This window comes from Anarrhichthys ocellatus, unplaced genomic scaffold (assembly GCF_004355925.1).
Source record: "Anarrhichthys ocellatus isolate YVR2014 unplaced genomic scaffold, GSC_Weel_1.0 scaffold60, whole genome shotgun sequence".
Classification (NCBI taxonomy): Eukaryota; Metazoa; Chordata; class Actinopteri; order Perciformes; family Anarhichadidae; genus Anarrhichthys; species Anarrhichthys ocellatus.
The window spans coordinates 1,493,979-1,515,013 of NW_022280090.1; the positions used below are offsets into that span (position 1 = coordinate 1,493,979).

The window sequence follows — 21,035 nt, forward strand, 5'->3', positions numbered from 1 at the left end:
GTGTGTGTGTGTGTGTGTGTGTGTGTGTGTGTGTGTGTGTGTGTGTGAGAGAGAGTCTCTCCTCTCCACGAGGGGCCCGGTCTCCAGCAGGATTCGGCTCCCATGGCCTCTCTCTCTCTCTCTCTCGTAGTAATTGAATGCAGAGAGCGGGGTGTCATTTGTCCTCTGTCCCTCTCGGGGAGGCTCTCTTGCTCTTGACAGATTTCCCACAACTGCAAATGGGGCGACTGTGCCGCCGGGAGTTTTCCACCGGCTCTCACTCCCCGCTTTCCTGTGAATAATTTATTTACTTGTGTCAGTGACGGAGCGGCGATTCGCAACGCGGCTCCGGACCGTGAAGCTAGTTCAGGTTAACTCAAACACTGTGATGACACGACGTGATAAGTACTCAGTTCATGGCATGTCAAAACAATGAAATCTCGGAGCGTTCTGACAGCGTGTTTACACCGCTACTCGACTGACGCGTCTCGCAATGTTCTGACCGGTTGTGGGTCGTAGGACCGGCTGTTTCCTACTTCTTTGTTGTAGTAGACCCTTTTACAGTTTGATGACGTATGTAAGTGTGCGCACGCAGTTTGGCAATGTAAGCACGACAGCGTTAAATAGCTTATTGAGCTATGACAGGGCATTAACCACCAAAGATCACTAATGCAACCTAAACAAATAGTGAGCGGGTAGAATACATTGGCAAGTAGTCCAATGTGGCCAGATATGTACACATAGCGTGTACCGTTACACCAACCAGACATTACAGGCATACAACTCACTAGACGCCTACACCTACGTTATCTGTGGTCAAACACAAGGTTTGAGTTCATTCAGTTTGAAAATGACCGCTACAAACACAAGCAATTAGTCCAGCGGTACTCAATGTGTTTAATAGCTTGCTGCCGTAGATGCAGACGGTGTTTCGGTTTAACAGGTGACCGTGTTAACTGGTGACTCTCAGCTGTCGATAACACCAACAGAACATAGGCGTCAGCGTAAAAGCCTTCAATCAATTTGAAACCACCTTTAGTGGTCACATCACATCAAAATTTTAATCTCCAACCGATCTGCAATTTTATTCCATACAGCAACATTTAAAAAACTATTTTCTCCCAAAATCTGGACATTGTATTTATATATGAGACCTACACAAACACACACATTTAAGTTGAAATGATGAACCCTACCAACCAACTTGTGGTCAAACTACAAAAAAAAGAGCTTACAGAGACTTCAAGTAGCTTACAATGACGCCATGAGAATACTTTTAAAGAGACCGAGATGGAGTAGTGCTGGTGAAATGTTTGTGGCTGCACGAGTCAATACTTTCCAAACTGTGTTAAGAAATCTTTTGTATAAATTCATCTGTCGACTGAATGACTCTCAAAATGAGATCATAGTTGTTTTAACCAATATAAGGTTTAGCACCACACGCTACCAGTCCCAGCTGTGGCGACATTGGTACAGCTGTCTCTTTGTAGGGCATTGCTAGGCCTATGTACTTTTATTGTTTGTGTCTGTCTTTTTATGTATTTGTCTCTATGGACCCTGAGTCTGAAATAAAGTCTATCTATCTATCTTCCACCAATATTGCTCATTAGCAATAAGCTTAACAAAATCTGCGAATAAGGCAAAAACCTACGAGCCAGTCAGAGGTAGAGTAAGGCGGGTCTTTGTGGAAAAAAATCAATCAAACCACCATAAATAACAAAACTGCCAATGGCTGTGAACAAAGTCATTTGGCATGCAGATGAGAGCACACTTCAACATTTTCAAAAACTTTCTGATACACTTATTGCTAGCGTGCCATTGGTTAAGCTGCCACAGGCATGCGTGCCTCAGCCTGCCTACCTCAAATGTACGCCAACCAGTTATATAAGTTTCTACGAGCAACCACGGATGCATTTGGCTGACAGTCACTCGTTGAACCAGACTCCGTGCTCGGAAACGGTCGGGATCCTCTCGGAGTTCTGCAGAACTTGAGTCTGCTGTTGGAATATTGATTCTGACAAGCGAACATGCAACAACCAGACATTTGTTGTCAATATTTAAAGCTTGCTAAATCGCCACTTCCGTTGCCAACATTTTGATGCCGATGGCTACAGACCCTTAGTCTATTGGCTGCCATATTATAATATTTGTTTACAGTTCTCTGTTTAGTTTGATCATCCCTTAAGTTTTCAACAGTCATTCAAACAGTAACGTCCATCAACAACTCTTCCACTTGCGCTTGCCAAACAGATCTATTTACGAAAAATAAAATTGACAGGTCGTTGAAAACCAGTGTCCATGAAGAGTGTAATTGTGGTCGACCATTTGCAGCCAACGAACTTGTTGACCGTCTGCTCGCTGGCTGCAGTTTTGCTGGTCGCACAGATGCACAGGAAATTGAGAATGCTGACAGCTTGATTGTGTTGCATGCAGTATGAACGCACACAATAAGAGCACAGTAGTCCCAACAGAGCAATATAACGGATGACACATCAAAATCCATACACACACACACATCTGTCTGCAGACTGTTGGCTGCTGATGCTCGCATGACCGTCCTTGACAGTGGATATCGTTCGACATGAAGTCAATATCAAGGTTTCTTTCTCAGTTTTAAATGAGGATTTGTTTTACGTTTTTATCTGGATTAACGGTTGGAAGTGGCTGTTAAGGCTCTAACTATAGTTAGAGTCTATATACAAATGCATGAATGATGTATTGTTCCTTACCGTGTACCAATTAGGATTAAAATATTGGTTAAAAATCGTACCTAATGTTGGCAAAAATCAGTCTTCGGAGACTGGCCTTAGCGATAGAGGTAACTCCAGTCTATAATTCAGGCGCGACGGTGCGGCTCGACAGGCTTTACAGATAAAGCAGAGACCATACTGTCATGGAGATGTATGGATTGCAGGTCAGCTGAACTTTCCTCTCTCTCTCCCGGAGCGGCAGAGGAGATATCGATTCCGAAGCTCATTCTCAGTGAGCGTCGCTGAACTGTAGCGCCTCCTCGCACAACTCCAGAGGAAGAGAGGAGCAGCTTGACATATGGTCGTAGTCTAACCACAACGATCTATACTCATATCGAACAGGCTGTCTTTGTCTCTCAGCGTAATGTAAACTATAGACACACCACAGAGGACCCAAGGCTGGTGTGAGAAAGTAGTTTCATTAAGAAGAGATGGTGTAGCAACATCTGTAACGGTTAGGAATCGGTTGAATTGGCAAGACAATCAAGGTGCAGGAATTAGTTTTGTGAACAATAAAGGGCAGCTGCATGTTCCTGCTTGATCTATATCTAACATGCTTGATCTAAACAGCAGGTGTGCACTCTTAGAGAGATTCAGGGTGCATTGTCTATGGAAACCATCGGACAGCATTACTATCCAATGACAGTTCTTTCCAAATGGCTTGTGTAGGTACGGCATTAAACATCACATGCAGGTGCGTTCCCAGTGTTTGTAACACCCCACAGGTTAAACCACACACTGGCAATCGTTTGCCGACACTATTGGACCCAGGCTTATTGGAGCCCAAGGAGAGCAATTAAATCATGAAACAATGTCTTTTTGTTTGGAGCCAGTCGCGCGTTCGGTTTCACACCATCGATTTATTTTGTATTTATCGTAAGAGTTTGTTTCTGTGTTCCCCAGAGGAAGGAGGCGCATTCAGTGTACCATGAAAAACACATTTCTTCTTATTTACCTTGAAGTCTTATGTCTCGGGAACTTTCCCAAATGCAAATTAGCTTTTGATAATATTTGGAATGCCTTTTGGTTCTGAAGAAAATTCCTTTTGATCATCCTGCCATTAAACATCTTATTTATTTTGTGTTATGGTGGGGCACTACTCAGTGCACTCAGCCCTATGGCTGTTGATTTACACACTCAGAGAACAAGAAAAACAGCATTATGCCAAATGTAACAGGATCCGGAGAGCTTTTTGTTTCCGTCGTCATCCGAGGGCAGCTCGTCGCCTTTGACTAATCCATCTTGACATCCACCACCAGGGTTACCTCCACCTCCTATACTTAAAACACATGACCACCCTTTTTGCAGCACTCTCAGTAAAGAGCCGGGGGAAAGAGCTGTGAAAATGAAGACGTTTCTTCTAATTTCACACTCGGCGCTTGATCGTTGGGCTCTTATTATGCCCCATTTGCTTCCCTCCACTGGCCGTGATGAAAGCGGGGCAAAGAGGCCATGACAGGACAAAAAGGGGCCCTCCATCAAAACACATTTTGTTTGGGGTCTTTTTTAGCCTGGATCAACCCCTCTCCCCCCCCACATCACTGCCAACACTTCCCCCTGTCTGCATCCCTCATTAGCAGCAACCCCCACCTGTCTCCGCATTCATTTTATTAAACTGTGATTGTCCGACCCCTCCGCGCTCAGTGGGAGCGGACTGCCCGCTCTTGTTTAATTGGCCCCCTGCCCTCCCCCCACTGCTCCTCAACAAGTGGGAAGGTCAATGGCTGCTCCTGACCTGCGATGATGACGTCTGCCAGTACGGACCAAAAGACAGATCCATCCTTAAAGCACAGCACCAATAAGCTGTCGCTTGCACACATTTACTAGTATGATTTTAAAGCTACTTCACTGCACTGCACTCTGATACAACACAGAAAATACTCTATGGTGTTTTTGCAATCTTCAACTGTGCTCATTAGGAAGACAAGCCCAGTATTGATAAGTGAGATGCAGATAAAACGCTTCTTTCTATTTACTCTCATTATTATTATTTTTGGCTGCACATCAGTCTTTTCTGTTTTGGTTGGCTCTTATGGTGGTTTGAATTTGAGTTTGGGTCAAGCCGAGTGTCACACTATAGCACTGATTAATTAGGACATGGGAATTAAGGACCAAAGCTGTTCTAATTAGTCAGAAAGTGTTTGATGGAACGTCGGTTTGTAACAGAAAGGGTGACTTTCTTCTCCCAACCTGTCAAAATCCTCTCTAAGTGGGCACTAATTTGAGAAATTATATCAGCTGTGAAGTGAAGAGTGAAGGGGGGTGGGGGTAGAGTTGTAGAGGCAGCAGAGGGTGCAGCTGATGCAAAGTGGCTCTCGGAGTTGAGAACAGTTTTTTATTTTTTTTTTATCTTGGCTGAGATGCCGAGGTCAAGGTCCTGACCTGCTCGGTGGTTAGAGCGCATGGTGTTTAAAGCTGGTTTGATCCGTGGCCAAGGGGCAGGGAAGCCACAGAGGCTGCATCTGCAGTCAGAGCGAGTGCTCATGTTAGTGTGCAATACGTGCACTTTGAAGTTGAATAGCATGCTCCGAAAATCTGGATTGAAATTTGCCCCTTGATTGTTCTTTAGATGATGACCTGTGTGATATGATTATGTCTGTTTAGTGTGACTTTGATTGTGGAACATTCATGTCATGTTTCCTCAGTGCTTCACTGCAGTGAGAGGAGCTTTCACTAGCATGTCAGTAACCCATTACAGTGTGTGCTATGAATGTGTCCGAATAAGACCAGAAAACCTCTCTGCTCTGTTCAAGTGACTCATTGTCACGTTTCTCCAGTTTTCCAAAAAGCATTACAAGATGTGAATGTTTTCCTCAGTGAGAGGGTAAACATCAGAGCTATCTGCCTCTACAAAGCAGGGGTTACATTTTGTAACATCCCAAAATGCAATAAACCAGGCGGCAGCCTCCGGGTCTGAAAAGGGAAGCCAATGCAGAAGTGCCTTAAACTTGCATTCTCTCTCATGACCATCAGGGGGCGACTCCTCTGGTTGTATAGAAGTCTATGAGAAAATGACTCTACTTCTCTCTTGATTTATTACCTCAGTAAACATTGTAAACATGAGTTTATGCTCTCAATCTCTAGTTTCAAGTCTTCTTCAATACAGCATGATGTTCATTTTGTAAATTATGGTCCATTTAGAGTCAAATAGACCATAAAGCAGAGTATGCTTTAGGGCGGGGCTACTTTGTGATTGACAGGCAGCTATGTCCGTTCTGGGAGCTGTGCAATCTTTTCGTCTTACAACTTTAACCCCAACACAGTGTGTTTAAAGTCAATGAAAAGTAATTGAACTTTTTCGGTCGCCTAAAAATGTCTTATTCAGGGTTCGGTTGTCCTTAGCTCCACCCTCTTGTGTCACTTCTGTTTGTAAAAAGTCAAGATTGCGACAGCCAAAAAACAAAATTGCGACAGCCAAAAAACAAGATGGCGACAGAAAAAATGCCGATCTCGAGGCTTCAAAACAGTAGTCCACAAACCAATGGGTGACGTCGCTGTGACTGTCCACTTCTTGTGTACAGTCTATGGTGAAAACGTCATGTAACCATTATTGCAGCTGCACATCTTAGAGGATCGGAAAAAAAGTCAATGTGATTGATGCTATAAGTCAGGTCTGAAGTGACTTCATAATGCCAGCCTTACCTGTCACAGTAATACACGGTACAACGTGTCAGGTAACAGATGGCACACAGTTCAGACACCCACTCATTCTGTAATCACAGAGCAGCTGTTCATGGATAAATGTACCTCTTGGAAGTCATTTTACACATAATCCACAAATAATGAACCCTAATGTGTTACATCTCACTAAAATACACCACTCCTCTGACTATTATGGATATGTAAAAACACCATATTTAACTGGAAGAGTAAGTAACATGTGAGTAGATTTGGTATAATACAAGTACTACTCTAAGACATGGAAGGACATGCTGGAAGGCTGCTTCTCATTTGTTCCTTCAGACTCGTCTAATTCATCCATGTAAATTGGTTTAGTGGAGATATTTTGTGTCTTTGCACCATGTAATCAAATCAATCAAAACATTGCTTGAGCTGCTTACTCCCAGTAATCAAAGTATTACAAAATATGCATGAAAACATTCTCGTTAATGCTGAAAAAATAGGTACCAGCGGGGGATTTATGGCAGTTTGTATTAATAGAAAACTCACACGGACCATTTACTGCTTTACAGCTGAATTGCACCTAATTGAGTGAATCAGGTTAACTTTGTGCCGCAATTACCAATTATTTTTATTAAATTCTATATTTAAATCTATTACAAAATAGTGAAGTGTTAACTCCTGGTTTCTGTCTTTCCAACAGTGGGAGGAGGTGAGCGGGTACGATGAAAACATGAACACCATCCGGACGTACCAGGTTTGCAATGTTTTCGACAACAATCAGAACAACTGGGTACGGACAAAGTACATCCGGCGCCGCGGCGCTCAGCGGATCCACGTGGAGATGAAGTTCTCGGTGAGGGACTGCAGCAGCATTCCCAACGTGCCGGGGTCCTGCAAAGAGACGTTCAACCTCTATTACTACGAATCCGACGCCGACACGGCCACCAGAACCTCGCCGGCTTGGATGGAGAACCCCTGGATCAAAGTGGACACCATTGCAGCGGACGAGAGCTTCTCCCAGGTGGACCTCGGGGGCCGAGTGATGAAGATAAACACCGAAGTCCGGAGCTTCGGCCCCGTGTCACGAAACGGCTTCTACCTGGCCTTCCAGGACTACGGCGGCTGCATGTCGCTCATCGCCGTCCGCGTCTTTTACCGGAAGTGCCCTCGCATCATCACCAACGGCGCCTTGTTCCAGGAGACACTCTCCGGAGCGGAGAGCACCTCCCTGGTGGCCGCGAGAGGAGTTTGCATACCCAACGCAGAGGAGGTGGACGTGCCCATTAAGCTGTACTGCAACGGAGACGGAGAGTGGATGGTACCCATCGGGCGCTGTATGTGCAAGGCTGGGAACGAGGCCGTGGAGAACGGGACTGTTTGTCGAGGTATGTTTTGCTCTCGTAATGTTTTCATCAGATCTGCTAATCCTTATGAGTCAGTCCGCTCTGATCCAAACACTCAAGGATACGAACCACACAGTGTTTATTCCTCACTGTAAGCTGCAGGCAGCTATTCAATCCCATTCAATTGATGGTTTAAGCCAGCGATCCATGGTCATGTATTCAAAGAAACATGAGGGAAAGGTATATACATACTGTGCATAGATTATTTAACTGGAGCTGCCATATTTCCATAAAAGATGATCAGCACCCCTTTCTGTTTATCTTCCACTGCTGAATATGGCAATTCACATGATAATTTGATCTGAAAAATATACAGCTGCCTTTTGAATTTGTGATTGCAGAACATCCGTCATAAACGGATGGGAGTTGCTCAAAAATATTTACTTGATTTATTACTTTCCTTCACGTGAACCTTGTAGCACATCTACAATTGAACCTCCAGCCCAGTCAATAATATGCAACCAGCAGCTCCATAGCCCGTCTCCACACATTCTGCACTCATATGTGCAGTCTGCAGACAAAGGGACTACATTTTGGTGGTCCGTTTGTAGCCCAAGCAGGCTTTGGTCAAATGCAGGTCTGTGCGGAACGCATTGGCCGAAATGCAATCTGGGCGATGATTTTGCTTTTCACCGGTTTCAAATTAGCGTGTATACTGGCAACTCGGTCGTACATATTGTTGCTCACATCTCAAGTTGCTAATCAGACTGTAGAGCGTGATCTGTGCACGGATACACAAGAACCCCAGATATATTGCATCTTGCCCCCAGAGACTCCTTCTTCAGGTCGATGTGTGATTGGAGGTGTGTGCTTGTGTCCATGCCAACTGGCAAAAAAGGGGCTGTGGCAGAGAGAGTGGCCTGTAACAAAAAGTTACATAAAGTTGCTCTTTCATTAGCGACAGATTGCCCCGCCCTCTGTCATAACTCATGAGCCGTTTGTCGTAGACAACCTCTTTCATTGATGTGGTTTAGCCCTACCCCTATACTTAAACCACGCCTCCCTCCATTACCAGTCAACCATTTCTCGTAGACTCTCGTGAGAGGCATCATTGGGCTCAGCAGAGAGGTCCTTGTTTTAAAGGTTAAGGGTCTGTGAGGATGTGTGTATGTGTGAAAGCATGCATGACGTAGATGCGCGTACATGGTAGCGGCACTTGTTTTCATCGTAAAAAAAAGAAAAAATTAAAATGTTTCAGCCTACAGAGGAACCCATGCTTAACAGAAATTCAAAAGAAAATAAGAGCAGCAATTTTGGACCTGTAAAATGTCCGCGCTGATCTTTTGTTCATAGAATGCCTCCTTCCACCCAAGAGGACAAAGAGGATCTTTTTGCAAAATTGCCCGCATTTTCCCATAGATTGGAATCCCTCACTGGCAAAATCGATTTGGGCTTTTCAAAACATCAATGTGCCCAGCGGTTACCTGTGCCGTGCCCTATCCGCCGTCTGGCAGGTGGTATTTGGCCAACGTGCTCAGGGATCTCGATCACAAGGAAACAGCACGGCAGTGCGTCGCCTGCCGACTGGAGCCGTGCTGCTCCAGCCCTCTACAACAAACCACCCTCCTGCGTTTCATCGCTGCCTCTCTTATGTGCGCCTGTAATTACAACACATCCCCCAGTGTGTGTGTGTGTGTGTGTGTGTGTGTGTGCTGGGAGGAGAAGCAGCGTGATGGGTGCTGCCTCCCAAACACTTGCCAGGCTCCGTTCAATGACTGCTAATGAGGACAGACGCCGGCTCCTCCTGAAGGACTACAGGCCAACGGGAGGCCGCGTGAACACGGCTACTCTGCTGTAGCGCGCTGCGTTATTACACAAATCTGCCTGTGTTTTTTGACCCACGTGTAATTCAATGCGTATGGTGGATTGGAACATCTCGGGGGTGTCCTCTCGGTCATGGTGTTTTTGTGCTAAACGGGATTATACAATTGAATGCTGTCAGATTAACGGGGAAAGCATGTCGATTCGTTTATATCCTCGCGCAGCTGGGCATGGGAAGTCACCTTCTGTTTCTGACCGCCATCAGGTTCATATCTTCTCACCTGCTGTACACTGGCTTTGTTACCCAAAGTCCACCAGAAGAGAAGCCCTGTCCCCTCTGCATCAGGCACAGCGCTGCAGGGCTCATGGACCCTGAGGGAAGCACGTATCGGTGAACACGGAGCTCTCTCTCCGTCACTTGGTCTTCCCCGTTCACGTGACACGCCGACTGAATATTAAAGTTTCATGAGAAGAATGCATTATCAGAGAGTGCAGCCGTGGAATGCAGCACAACGCTACGTACGGAGATGGATTTTATGGCTCCATACAATAGTTATGAGCCTCAGCGCAAACAAACGGGGAAGTGTGTATTTTACCCAGAAGGAAAATAAAAGCATTACTGTTAAAGAGGATATCATTCTACGGTTACCCCGTTGTTCAGAAGCCCTTCTCTTTGACGGAAGGCCGCCACCAGTTGGACTGCTCGCTAAGCTATAGTCATCTTCCTAAACACTGAAAGCTGATATCGCCACTTGAAACTGTGGTCAGCCGCCGCCTTTCAACTGCCAGAAGTCGGATAATGAATTGATCTATGAAAGATGCGCCTTTGCCTGCCGATATTATGGGGTGATGAATTGATTTGTGAGAGGTGCCCTCAGAGGGTTTGTGGAATATCCTCTTTCATAGCCGGATTATGGCGCCACAGAGACAGCGTTAAAGCACCCAAGATGAAAGAGGCTATTTGTGTCGTGATATTAAGGATGCAACCGGCGCTTTGTTCCAACATCCCCGCAACTAAACGTGTAATTACGCATGTAACAATTAAATCCTTGGCAGGGATCCCGGGCAAATAATTACACTGTCATGAAATGTGTCAAAATATTGACAGCAAAAGGGGGGGGGGTGCTTCCATCAAATTGCTGAGGCCTTTTTGTGCTTCTGTGTCTCACAAGTGAGATTCAGTTTCAGTAAGATGTGCTGGGAGTGGAGGAACCGCACCAGGGCTGTTCATGCAGAGACGGCCTTGAAGAGAGAGATGCCCCAGAAGGAAAAGCCCTCTCTCCAGCGGGGCACAATGAGAGCCATGTTCCCTTAACAACACCCATGTGTGCGCCTCACAGTAATCTGATCATCTAACCCCCACGCTATTGTGAGTTCAAGGGGTCTCGTCGGCGGGAGCGTGGCTCGTGTTAAAGAGCAGCGACGGTTCAGACGGAGACGATCTTTGTTGTCGTGCTTCTTTTGTTTTGTTATGACGGAGTTCGGTAAAGGAAAAGAAAACAGCGTAAAACGAGCAGCGCAGCTTGTGCCTGGGACTCTTAGGCAGAATAGTCAACATGGAACATCACACAGCATGACAGCGGTTAAAATAAATAAATAAAGTGCAACTGTTACATATTCTGCACGCTCCTCCACTTCTGGAGTCCAGTGGAAACAATGTGAGGAATGATCGTTGACTGTGAGACCAACAGCCTGAGAGAGAGGAACTCTTAGCGTTCTTACGGTGTAAAGAGAAGCAAGAGACTTATCCCATAAACATAAATTCCCACCGTCTGTATTCACATTTTTAGAATCCACTCCAGTGCATCATTCTAACTCTCTGTTAAGGAATACCGAGTGTTTCTGTTAACAATGAACCGCATCCTCACCTGCATTTGTCTCACAAAGACGCACACGCGAAGCCTTCACACTCAGAGGCTGATATATAGTGTATGTACTGTAAAAGGAACACGGCTAGTTGTACAGAACATGCTCAACAGGCCCCACAGCAAGTCGGTAAGTCACGTGATTGAAAAGCATTTTTGGGTCACAGTGTGTATGATTTGGAAGAACAGTCAGACAGTCAGCGGTGGGAAGTGGCTGCTTAGGAAGCGAGGCTCCCGCAGTTGCACCCAGAGCAATTAGATTAAGGAGGAAAAGCATCAGTAATTCTTTGGCTAAATGTGGTTGTAGATAAAGAGAGGGGGGAGGATCAAGTGCAAAAGGTGGGTGCCGGGAAGGATAGACATGATTGCATGGCAAAGAGGAGGGGAGGAGAGGAAGGCAATGAGTCCCCCTAACCCACTGTCAGAATCCCAATTATTGCAATCTCTTCGCCTGGAGAGGGTTTACGGGTGGAAATCAGCGTAGCGCAGACAAATCCACAGCGCTGCCTTTATTTCCCAGGGTGCCGCTGTCTTTAATGGGAGCTCTAATTGACTAACGGCGCACGTGGGGGGGGCAACCACGCTGATGACTGGACGACTGTTCTCTGTGCCCGGAAAACAAGACGCAAAGCAAAACAAAACAAACACCACCACCACCCCCCCTCAAGGCTTTTTGCTGCATTGTGCAAACAAAGATGAAGCCAGGTTCACATTGGGCTGCAGCAACAGAGCGAGAGAGAGGGGAGAAAGTGAGTGGGAGAAAATGAGAAAGAGAGGGAGAGCAAAATGTCAACAGTCTGCCTGCCTACACAATAGGCCTCCACACAATATTATGTTAAAGTAAAAGCCACACTTATTCCCTTCGATTGATGGCTGCCGTTAGGGGCCGTTTCGTCGAGCACAAGGAATACAAATTATCGTCTGAGCAGATGTTCATCGTTGCAACATTTGTCTGTTAAATGGCATCGCAGACAATAGGCCTTCATTTCTGAACCATAGGCAATATCACTAGATTTCCATTACTGATCTTTTCATTTAGACCCAATAAAGGCTCTATGATGTGTGGCTGATGTACAGTGGGTACGGAAAGTATTCAGACCCCTTTAAATGTTTCACTCTTTGTTTCATTGCAGCCATTTGCTAAAATCAAAAAAGTTCATTTTATTTCTCATTAATGTACACTCAGCACCCCATCTTGACAGAAAAAAACAGAAATGTAGAAATTTTTGCAAATTTATTAAAAAAGAAAAACTGAAATATCACATGGTCATAAGTATTCAGACCCTTTGCTGTGACACTCATATTTAACTCACATGCTGTCCATTTCTTCTGATCCTCCTTGAGATGGTTCTACTCCTTCATTGGAGTCCAGCTGTGTTTAAATAAACTGATTGGACTTGATTAGGAAAGGCACACACCTGTCTATATAAGACCTTACAGCTCACAGTGCATGTCAGAGCAAATGAGAATCATGAGGTCGAAGGAACTGCCCAAGGAGCCCAGAGACAGAATTGTGGCAAGGCACAGATCTGGCCAAGGTTACAAAAGAATTTCTGCAGCACTCAAGGTTCCTAAGAGCACAGTGGCCTCCATAATCCTTAAATGGAAGAAGTTTGGGACGACCAGAACTCTTCCTAGACCTGGCCGTCTAGCCAAACTGAGCAATCGTGGAAGAAGAGCCTTGGTGAGAGAGGTAAAGAAGAACCCAAATATCACTGTGGCTGAGCTCCAGAGATGCAGTAGGGAGATGGGAGAAAGTTCCACAAAGTCAACTATCACTGCAGCCCTCCACCAGTCGGGGCTTTATGGCAGAGTGGCCGGACGGAAGCCTCTCCTCAGTGCAAGACATATGAAAGCCCGCATAGAGTTTGCCAAAAAACACATGAAGGACTCCCAGACTATGAGAAATAAGATGCTCTGGTCTGATGAGACCAAGATTGAACTTTTTGGCGTTAATTCTAAGCGGTATGTGTGGAGAAAACCAGGCACTGCTCATCACCTGCCCAATACAATCCCAACAGTGAAACATGGTGGTGGCAGCATCATGCTATGGGGGTGTTTTTCAGCTGCAGGGACAGGACGACTGGTTGCAATTGAAGGGAAGATGAATGCGGCCAAGTACAGAGATATCCTGGAAGAAAACCTCTTCCAGAGTGCTCTGGACCTCAGACTGGGCCGAAGGTTCACCTTCCAACAAGACAATGACCCTAAGCACACAGCTAAAATAACAAAGGAGTGGCTTCGGAACAACTCTGTGACCATTCTTGACTGGCCCAGCCAGAGCCCTGACCTAAACCCAATTGAGCATCTCTGGAGATACCTGAAAATGGCTGTCCACCAACGTTCACCATCCAACCTGACGGAACTGGAGAGGATCTGCAAGGAAGAATGGCAGAGGATCCCCAAATCCAGGTGTGAAAAGGTTGTTGCATCATTCCCAAGAAGACTCATGGCTGTACTAGCTCAAAAGGGTGCTTCTACTCAATACTGAGCAAAGGGTCTGAATACTTGACCATGTGATATTTCAGTTTTTCTTTTTTAATAAATTTGCAAAAATTTCTACATTTCTGTTTTTTTCTGTCAAGATGGGGTGCTGAGAAATAAAATTAACTTTTTTGATTTTAGCAAATGGCTGCAATGAAACAAAGAGTGAAACATTTAAAGGGGTCTGAATACTTTCCGTACCCACTGTAACAGCAGGATGCAAACAGGCGAGCTGTAAGACGTGTCATTCTGTCCGCAGAGGCCTCAGGGAGCATTCAGGGGCCTCTATTCCCTCTTCCCCACTGTGATAGGATTTCAATATGGCCAGGTGCTTTTTGTTTTTCTTCCACCAGTCTTCTTTTTCCCTGTCTGTTCTGTACCCTGCACTCATCCATGCAGCAGGAGAGAGGGAATGAAAAGAGTGTGTGGTGGGTGGGCTCTAATAAGAGGAAGGGAAAAGTCTAATGAAAAAAACCACTGTACAATACAGCCCTTCTAATATACATTACAGTACAGCGAGTGCACGGATCACGTTACAGTGCATGGGCACATATATATACGCACGGCTGTGTGCCCACATCCACTTCATCATCCTCATTTTTCACAGCACATTCATCATACGCCGACGTGATAACGTGACCTGCGATCCCCGCGAATCTCCCCGAACTCAAAGATCACGGCCCCCCCTAAGCCCGTAAACGTTTTCCAAATGTTTTAGCACATGTCGGCCCCTGCTCCATATGCCCCCTCTGTCACATTCCTCATTATCCCACACCATCTTTTGAATCTCAAATTCAGGACCGTACGACCTCTTATAATCCCACTACTTCTCCCCCCCCCCCCCCCCCCCCCCCCCCTTTTTGCACTATTGGTCTTCTGGTCTGCTGCAGAGGCTTCCTGCTGCTCTGGTTCTTGCTTGTAACACCTATTCATGTGTCATGCTGAGCCCCGAGATACCGGAGAGCCCGATGACCACAGACGGCATCCTGGTGTTCCTCCACCAGAGCGAAGTTGAGTGACAACCCTGAGACCTCGTGGGTTTTTGCTCATGATGAATTCCTCCTTTGGACAGACTGTCCTCGCTCTGAGGAAATAGGAGCTGTGCTCTGTATTGTGTTGAGATCTTTCCACATGTGCCTCTCTTTTTTCATCAGGGTACAAGGCCGGGACATTGTCAAAACATCCCACCATGTGCTCTCTCTCACGGATGTCCTCGACTCGTGTCCCGTTAGAGCTCTCCCGGGCTCAGGGAGACTGATGGATCGAGCATCTGTCTGGATAAAAAGATGAGAAACAACCGCGCTCGCCGTTAAAGACCGGAGTCCCTCTCGAGTATCGGTGACCTTGTTTTCCACTGATGTATTAGAACTCGGTCAACACCGAGAGAGAAACCGCGGCATCTTGTGTTGTGTGCCGTTGACCTACATTAGAGCTATTCTCAAAGTGAGAGCGGGCAGGAAGCTTATCCGTCCCCGACATCGGCGGGACGTGCCACGTGTTTCTCCGCGGCCCGCCTCGCCCCAGAGATGAGCACAGTTGTTCGCACACAGTTAACCCCTCGGTCACTCGCTAAGAGGCAGAAAGGATTGAGTCTATATTCAGCTTCACACCGGACGGTCATTCCATCTCATACGACATCATAGCATAGAGGTGCTCAACCTGAACGTGTGCCCCTAGAAATGACTAAAACATCTGCTGGTTATGTAACTCGCCGGCTATTCATTTTATTGCTGCTCAGTTTATTTTGGATTATTTGACAGTCGTTTGCTCTGAGAAGACCTTTGATAACAGCAACTTATGTAACTGTATGACTGCAGTGTGCAGTCAGCCCTCACTCTGACCCAGTACAGTTAAACAGAGAACAGGCATTTCATCCTGACTCCAGAAGTATAATGGATTCTAAAATAAGTAACATCACCCAACAGCAAAGATCTCTCGCCTGTTAAACTTCAGGTGATGAAAGATTAAACGGCTGCACGGGCGAGGCCGCGAGATGGGAGGGTAGAGATGGATAAGAATGGAAAGGCAACGGGGGGGGGGATATTCACAAAGACGCACAAAGAGCTTGCTTCTCTTTCTCCTCTCGTCCTTCTCTTATCAGTGTGATATGCCTCACTGCCCATCAGAAATACTGCACTAATAACCACGAGAGATGGTCTCCTTTGAGCAGACATCACAGAATATTAACGCTATGGACGTCCTTACCCCAGCATTCTGGGATGCCAGTGTTTTGACTTCAACTCTGGGATTACTTAGGTTTCCTGATACTGCGTCTTTCAAAACACGTTTTATGATTTTGTAAAAAGTGTGTTTATCAAGCTAAAAATAAGGCTGCTTTCCTCAGTTCTTGAAAACAAGAACTTTTTGTACACATTTTGATTGTGTTCTGTGAGAAAGTCGCTCTTTATCTCTTTAAACATACAAAAATGGCTTACAGTCCTTAAAACAGGGAGTGGATACTCATGAATATATATATACACAGATATACATCTGCTGGACACTGCCAGGTCCACTTAGCTTGGGGCCATGAGTCAGCATGGCACTGTAAATCTCTCAGTAGTCAATGTATCTCTCTGGCAGTGTCATTAAGACAAAGTCCTGTGCATTTAATTACTGCGCAATCAAAGTGATTGAGATTCAGAAAGTGCACCCCGCCGCTCTCCAAGGAAAACAAAGCGGCTGAGTTCAATTAACGGTTCATTCCTGAGACCAAATAAGAAAAAGCAACAAACAGAGAAGTATCCTTGGATTGAAGGGCAACATGTCTGTTAATCTCAGCGGATCTCTACGAGGTGATCACACGAGCTTCACCTCCCCGCCGGGGCCTCTGCAGTGTGTGAGCAAAACCAACAGCCGAATCAAGCCGTTTATATTGAGATTTATTTTACTTTGGGATTTAATTCCGAATTGTTTAGAAATCCACCGGCCTAATGTCAACTCAAAAGTTGGACCCGCCACAGCCAAGTTTGCTGTCATCAGGCTCCCCGGGAGGTTTCCGAGTGGTGTTTGAGTTTGAAATTGAACACATGCCTCTAAAGCCCCCTTCAATGTAAAGCTAAGCTCTCCCCTGTCGACAGCCACCGCTACACCATTCTACTTTGTTTTCCTTGCCAGGTTACTCTACCTTCTGACTCCTGAGAGAATCCATGCGAATAAGACGTATTGATTATGTCATTCACTATATTGAGTGTCAAGGCCCAGGTGATATTGATGAAAGAGTAACACCTGCACCTTGACTTCATACCACAAATGAGTTTGAACACACAGAGTTTAGATCATCATCAGGTCAAAGCCCAAAGAGATTACAGTTCATCCTGTAAATGGCATGAATGTTAAAACGGAACTTCAGGCCAATTCATCCGATAGTTAATAAAACATTTCACTCAAAACCACATGCCAACCTGGTGCCAGAGGAGAGAGGAGGCAGTGAAGCGCCAACGTAATTAGAAGGCGTCGTCTGGGAACCAGGAATATCTGTACCAAATATCACGGCATTCCCTCCAGTGATTGTTGAAATATTACGGTTCTGGAACCCCCGTGGTGCAATCCCCAGAGCCGTTTTGCTAGTATGGTTAAAAATGATTTAAGCCAGGAAAGACAATAATCCTTTGGTTGACAAAAACACTTTTCTCAGTGCTCCATATGTTTTTTGTTGCAGTCTAATTGTCAGTAGTATTGAATATTCTCCCTCCCTACTACTGCTCATCACAGTCAGTGGGGGGGATGAGCGTACTTTACTTGATGGCGGGCAGGAGAGCAGTCTTGGCTCTAGTGGCCTGGTTTAATTGTGGAAGCCTGGTTTAGGGGGATGGTGTTCATTTGCTGCGGGGGACAGCAAAGCTTTGCAAATGGACTACTTACAGAATTTTCTGGATGTTAAAACTTTTTCCTTCCCCTTGGGCAGCTGCTAAGCAAATATATTACTCACTATAATGAGCCGTTCCACTCTCCTGTGGAATTCCTGAGCTCTCGGCTGAAAGGTATGGTTAGACACGCTTTCTCTCATTCTTATAGAGAACCGGGTTCATCTAAAGGATACGGCTTTTCTTTTTTACCCACGCTTTGGGAGATGAAAGGCGTAGCACAATCCGCAAGGCTAATCCGTATCTAGTCAGTTAGAATATTCATACCAGTGCATTGTACTCTGTACCAGTGGTTTATGGGTGAGAATAATCCCACCGCGTTACTCCTCTCCCCCGTTCTTCTCTTCCACCTCTACGTCTTTGCGTCGTGATTAGAGATATTTTCCCACAGTTTATACTGTTAAGCCTGTTGGGGATTCTCCTGTTTGTACTGGATTCATATGGAAGAGGAGGAGGAGGAGGTGAGACTGTAAACAACAAGCTAATGAGAAGGCTGCTCTATTGTGGAAAAAATAACAATTGCTTCCTGTGCACCTCACAGCATGAGTTAAAGTACAGTGCTGGGATATCATAATGTTTTTATGTCCCCATCAGGTTAGAAAATTAGACGGTAATCACGGCGTAATTACTTTTCGATTGGCCAAAGTATATTCTTTCAATTCCGGGTAATTCTATCACCATTAACTGTGCTCTGTGAATCGTACAACCAGGTGGTTTCCTTGCATTCAGAGTGGTCACTTGCAAAAATAGAATTATTTCCAGGAGAAGACTTAGCTGATACTTTATTTACCCAGATCAATGTGTTCATTGTTGTTTTATTGAGCACATGGTTCTATATACAAGTCCAGTATCTTAAACTATATTTCATAACAAGGCAGAACTTTTCAAGTAGGTTGTTGAAGATCCATCACCTTCAAGTAATGGGTTTTAAGGATTGACGTGAAAAATAGTATGAGGTACTTTGGGTTTGGATTTGATTTCTTATTTACTGAAAACATGGAGCTGCTGCACAGCAAAGTCATGTCTGGAATGTATCGGACTCAAAGAGAGAGTTAAGAAAGACAGGCAGTGAAACAGTGAGATTCAGTCAACAGACAAAGTCACGTACATTAACCACCCGCCAGTGTTTACTACAAAGCCTGGATTGGCCTTGCAGCGCATTGATGCCTGGGAACTGCTCAGTGCGTGCTGGGACCAGTGTTCTGGTGTATTGTGGCCATCTCAAGGCTGTGTGGTCTCCCCAGATTTATTTTGGCGGTTTAGGTGGGGGAGAGATCAGCGCCGTTTTCAGTACGACACCGTCCCTCGATGCAGGGCCCCCACCCCCCCCTCCCAATGCATGCACCTCTTCTCTGTGAAGTAAAAGGCTTAAAGAGCCGTCTGGAATGCATTAGTCACAGTTATTAATGAGGTTGTTTTGATGCTGCTCTCCCCCTTGTCTTTGCTTCTTTTTTTTTTCACCGTGCAAAGTCACGACGATGTTGAGGATTTTGGGTGAAACAAAAAGACAGACCTTGTAAGCTCACAGGGAGTAAGATGTACTTAAAGCAAGACAGAAAGGAGAGATTTAGAGGAAGAGATCATGATACAGTGTAGACCTATACTATGTCTGTCTTAACCACGCTACATGATGTTATGCACTTAGCAAAGGAGTGGATCCCTGTCCTCTTACAGTACGATATGAATTGTCAATGGCAGGTGTCACTTAAACGTATGGATTGTGTTTGTTAGAACTGCCCAGAACATCATTGGTACCCATCTACCGAGCATCGGGGATATTGGTGACAAGAGGTGCCTGCGAAGTGCCGGAAGAACATTAAAAGACAACACTCACCCCAGTGACAGTGAACAATGACAATAAATGAACCTTGTAACCTTTTAGTGCAGAAGTGAAGCTTTTTTAAGTCGATTTTTGAAAGCAGCGGCAGGAGTTACCTTTCACAAGATGATACTGGGGAAACTATCTAAAGATTTAGTGTGAAAATAATCAAATATATTCATTGTATTTGTTTTTTAAAATCTCTTCACACCGTTCTGGAATTGAGGATAAAAAAGTCAAAGTGGTGAATGGTCTAGGGAGTGTTTTTCTAAAGATGAGACACAAAACGTATTCTAATTGATTCAGTATGGTTTATTGTATTGATGCAGTAGAGAATAACAATGCCCCCCCCCCAAGACATTTCAGATTACTTTGCCCAGTGTAGCGCCTTGAAAGGTAATGTTATGACATTGACACTGAGCAGAATGTGACATTTTCAGGCACCGCGAGGGACATCTCCCCTCTCCGCAGAGAGAAACCCTCACCAGAGAAGCCATTTTGGAGCCATCTGCATCTGAAATCAGCAGGCCCGACTCGAGCACATTCGTTGACGTCTCTCATTCCGCGTACAGCCTCGATAACTCCTCCTTGCGACCTTCTTACTAAATATAGCAATTCACGTATTGATTTGGGGACGCAGTGCATTCACAGCATGCCTCCTCCATAATGACCTATTTCAACAGATTGCTTGTAGTTAAGTACTTTCTTTTTTTTGGTGCGCTCTTTGTCTCGAGGCTGCAGGAGGAGGAAAGACACAGCCACATGTTCTGAGCCCAGCTAGACACAACATATCTTGGCAACATGAGCACATGTGTGTGTATCGTCTATGCAGGAACTCTGTACATATTAAAGCATTGATTTTTGTTTTTATTTTCATCATTATCTTCATTCATTATTATCTCAACACGGTCGCGAGATCACGAGAATCAGCTGGGCCTGCAAGCAGCGTGATTAAGTACAGATTATTCACAGTATTGTACCTCATTGCTATTAAAGTGCTGCGATGGGGGAAAGGGCCAATGAAAGCTTGGCAGAAGACAGCTTGAATTCCATCTGTGTGATTACTTTGCCAGCAGGCAGGCCTCCCATTATGGAATGACTGTTGTGTGATTGAAATCATAGCTTTGATGGCTTTCGTTATCTGTCAGTATAGTGTTGCGAGAGGCATGGGCATCAACAGGATCACTGTGGTGCTACTCAAGACAGCTGAGATCCAGAAATACTGCCGTGTTTCTGTGAAAACAGTCGAGTGAACAAGCCTAAACAACTCAACATGTATCTTTTTGCCCATTTAAAAAAAGAAAAGTACAGCCGCCCCGTCAAAGGCGTGCTGCGAGCTGTCTGGCCTTGTCAGTCAATGCTAGCTAGAGTATGCAAAAAGAAGCTATGTATTAGAGACAGTATATCCTAGATTTCAATGGAACAATCTCTCATTTAAAACTCATTTATCTCTTTTGTTATGCTCATTCAAGGATTTTGACCTCAAT

General features: G+C 45.2%; 1 protein-coding gene across 4 annotated transcripts in view; it reads left to right on the plus strand.

Annotated features, from left to right (window-relative positions):
• ephb2b (eph receptor B2b) overlaps nt 1–21,035 on the plus strand; it is a 113,537-nt gene that overhangs the window by 47,040 nt on the left and 45,462 nt on the right. For all 4 annotated transcript variants that reach the window (XM_031871759.1, XM_031871758.1, XM_031871760.1 and 1 more), the window contains exon 3: nt 7,054–7,738. In XM_031871759.1, the coding sequence (XP_031727619.1) occupies nt 7,054–7,738 (685 nt within the window). The remainder of the gene's footprint in view (nt 1–7,053; nt 7,739–21,035) is intronic.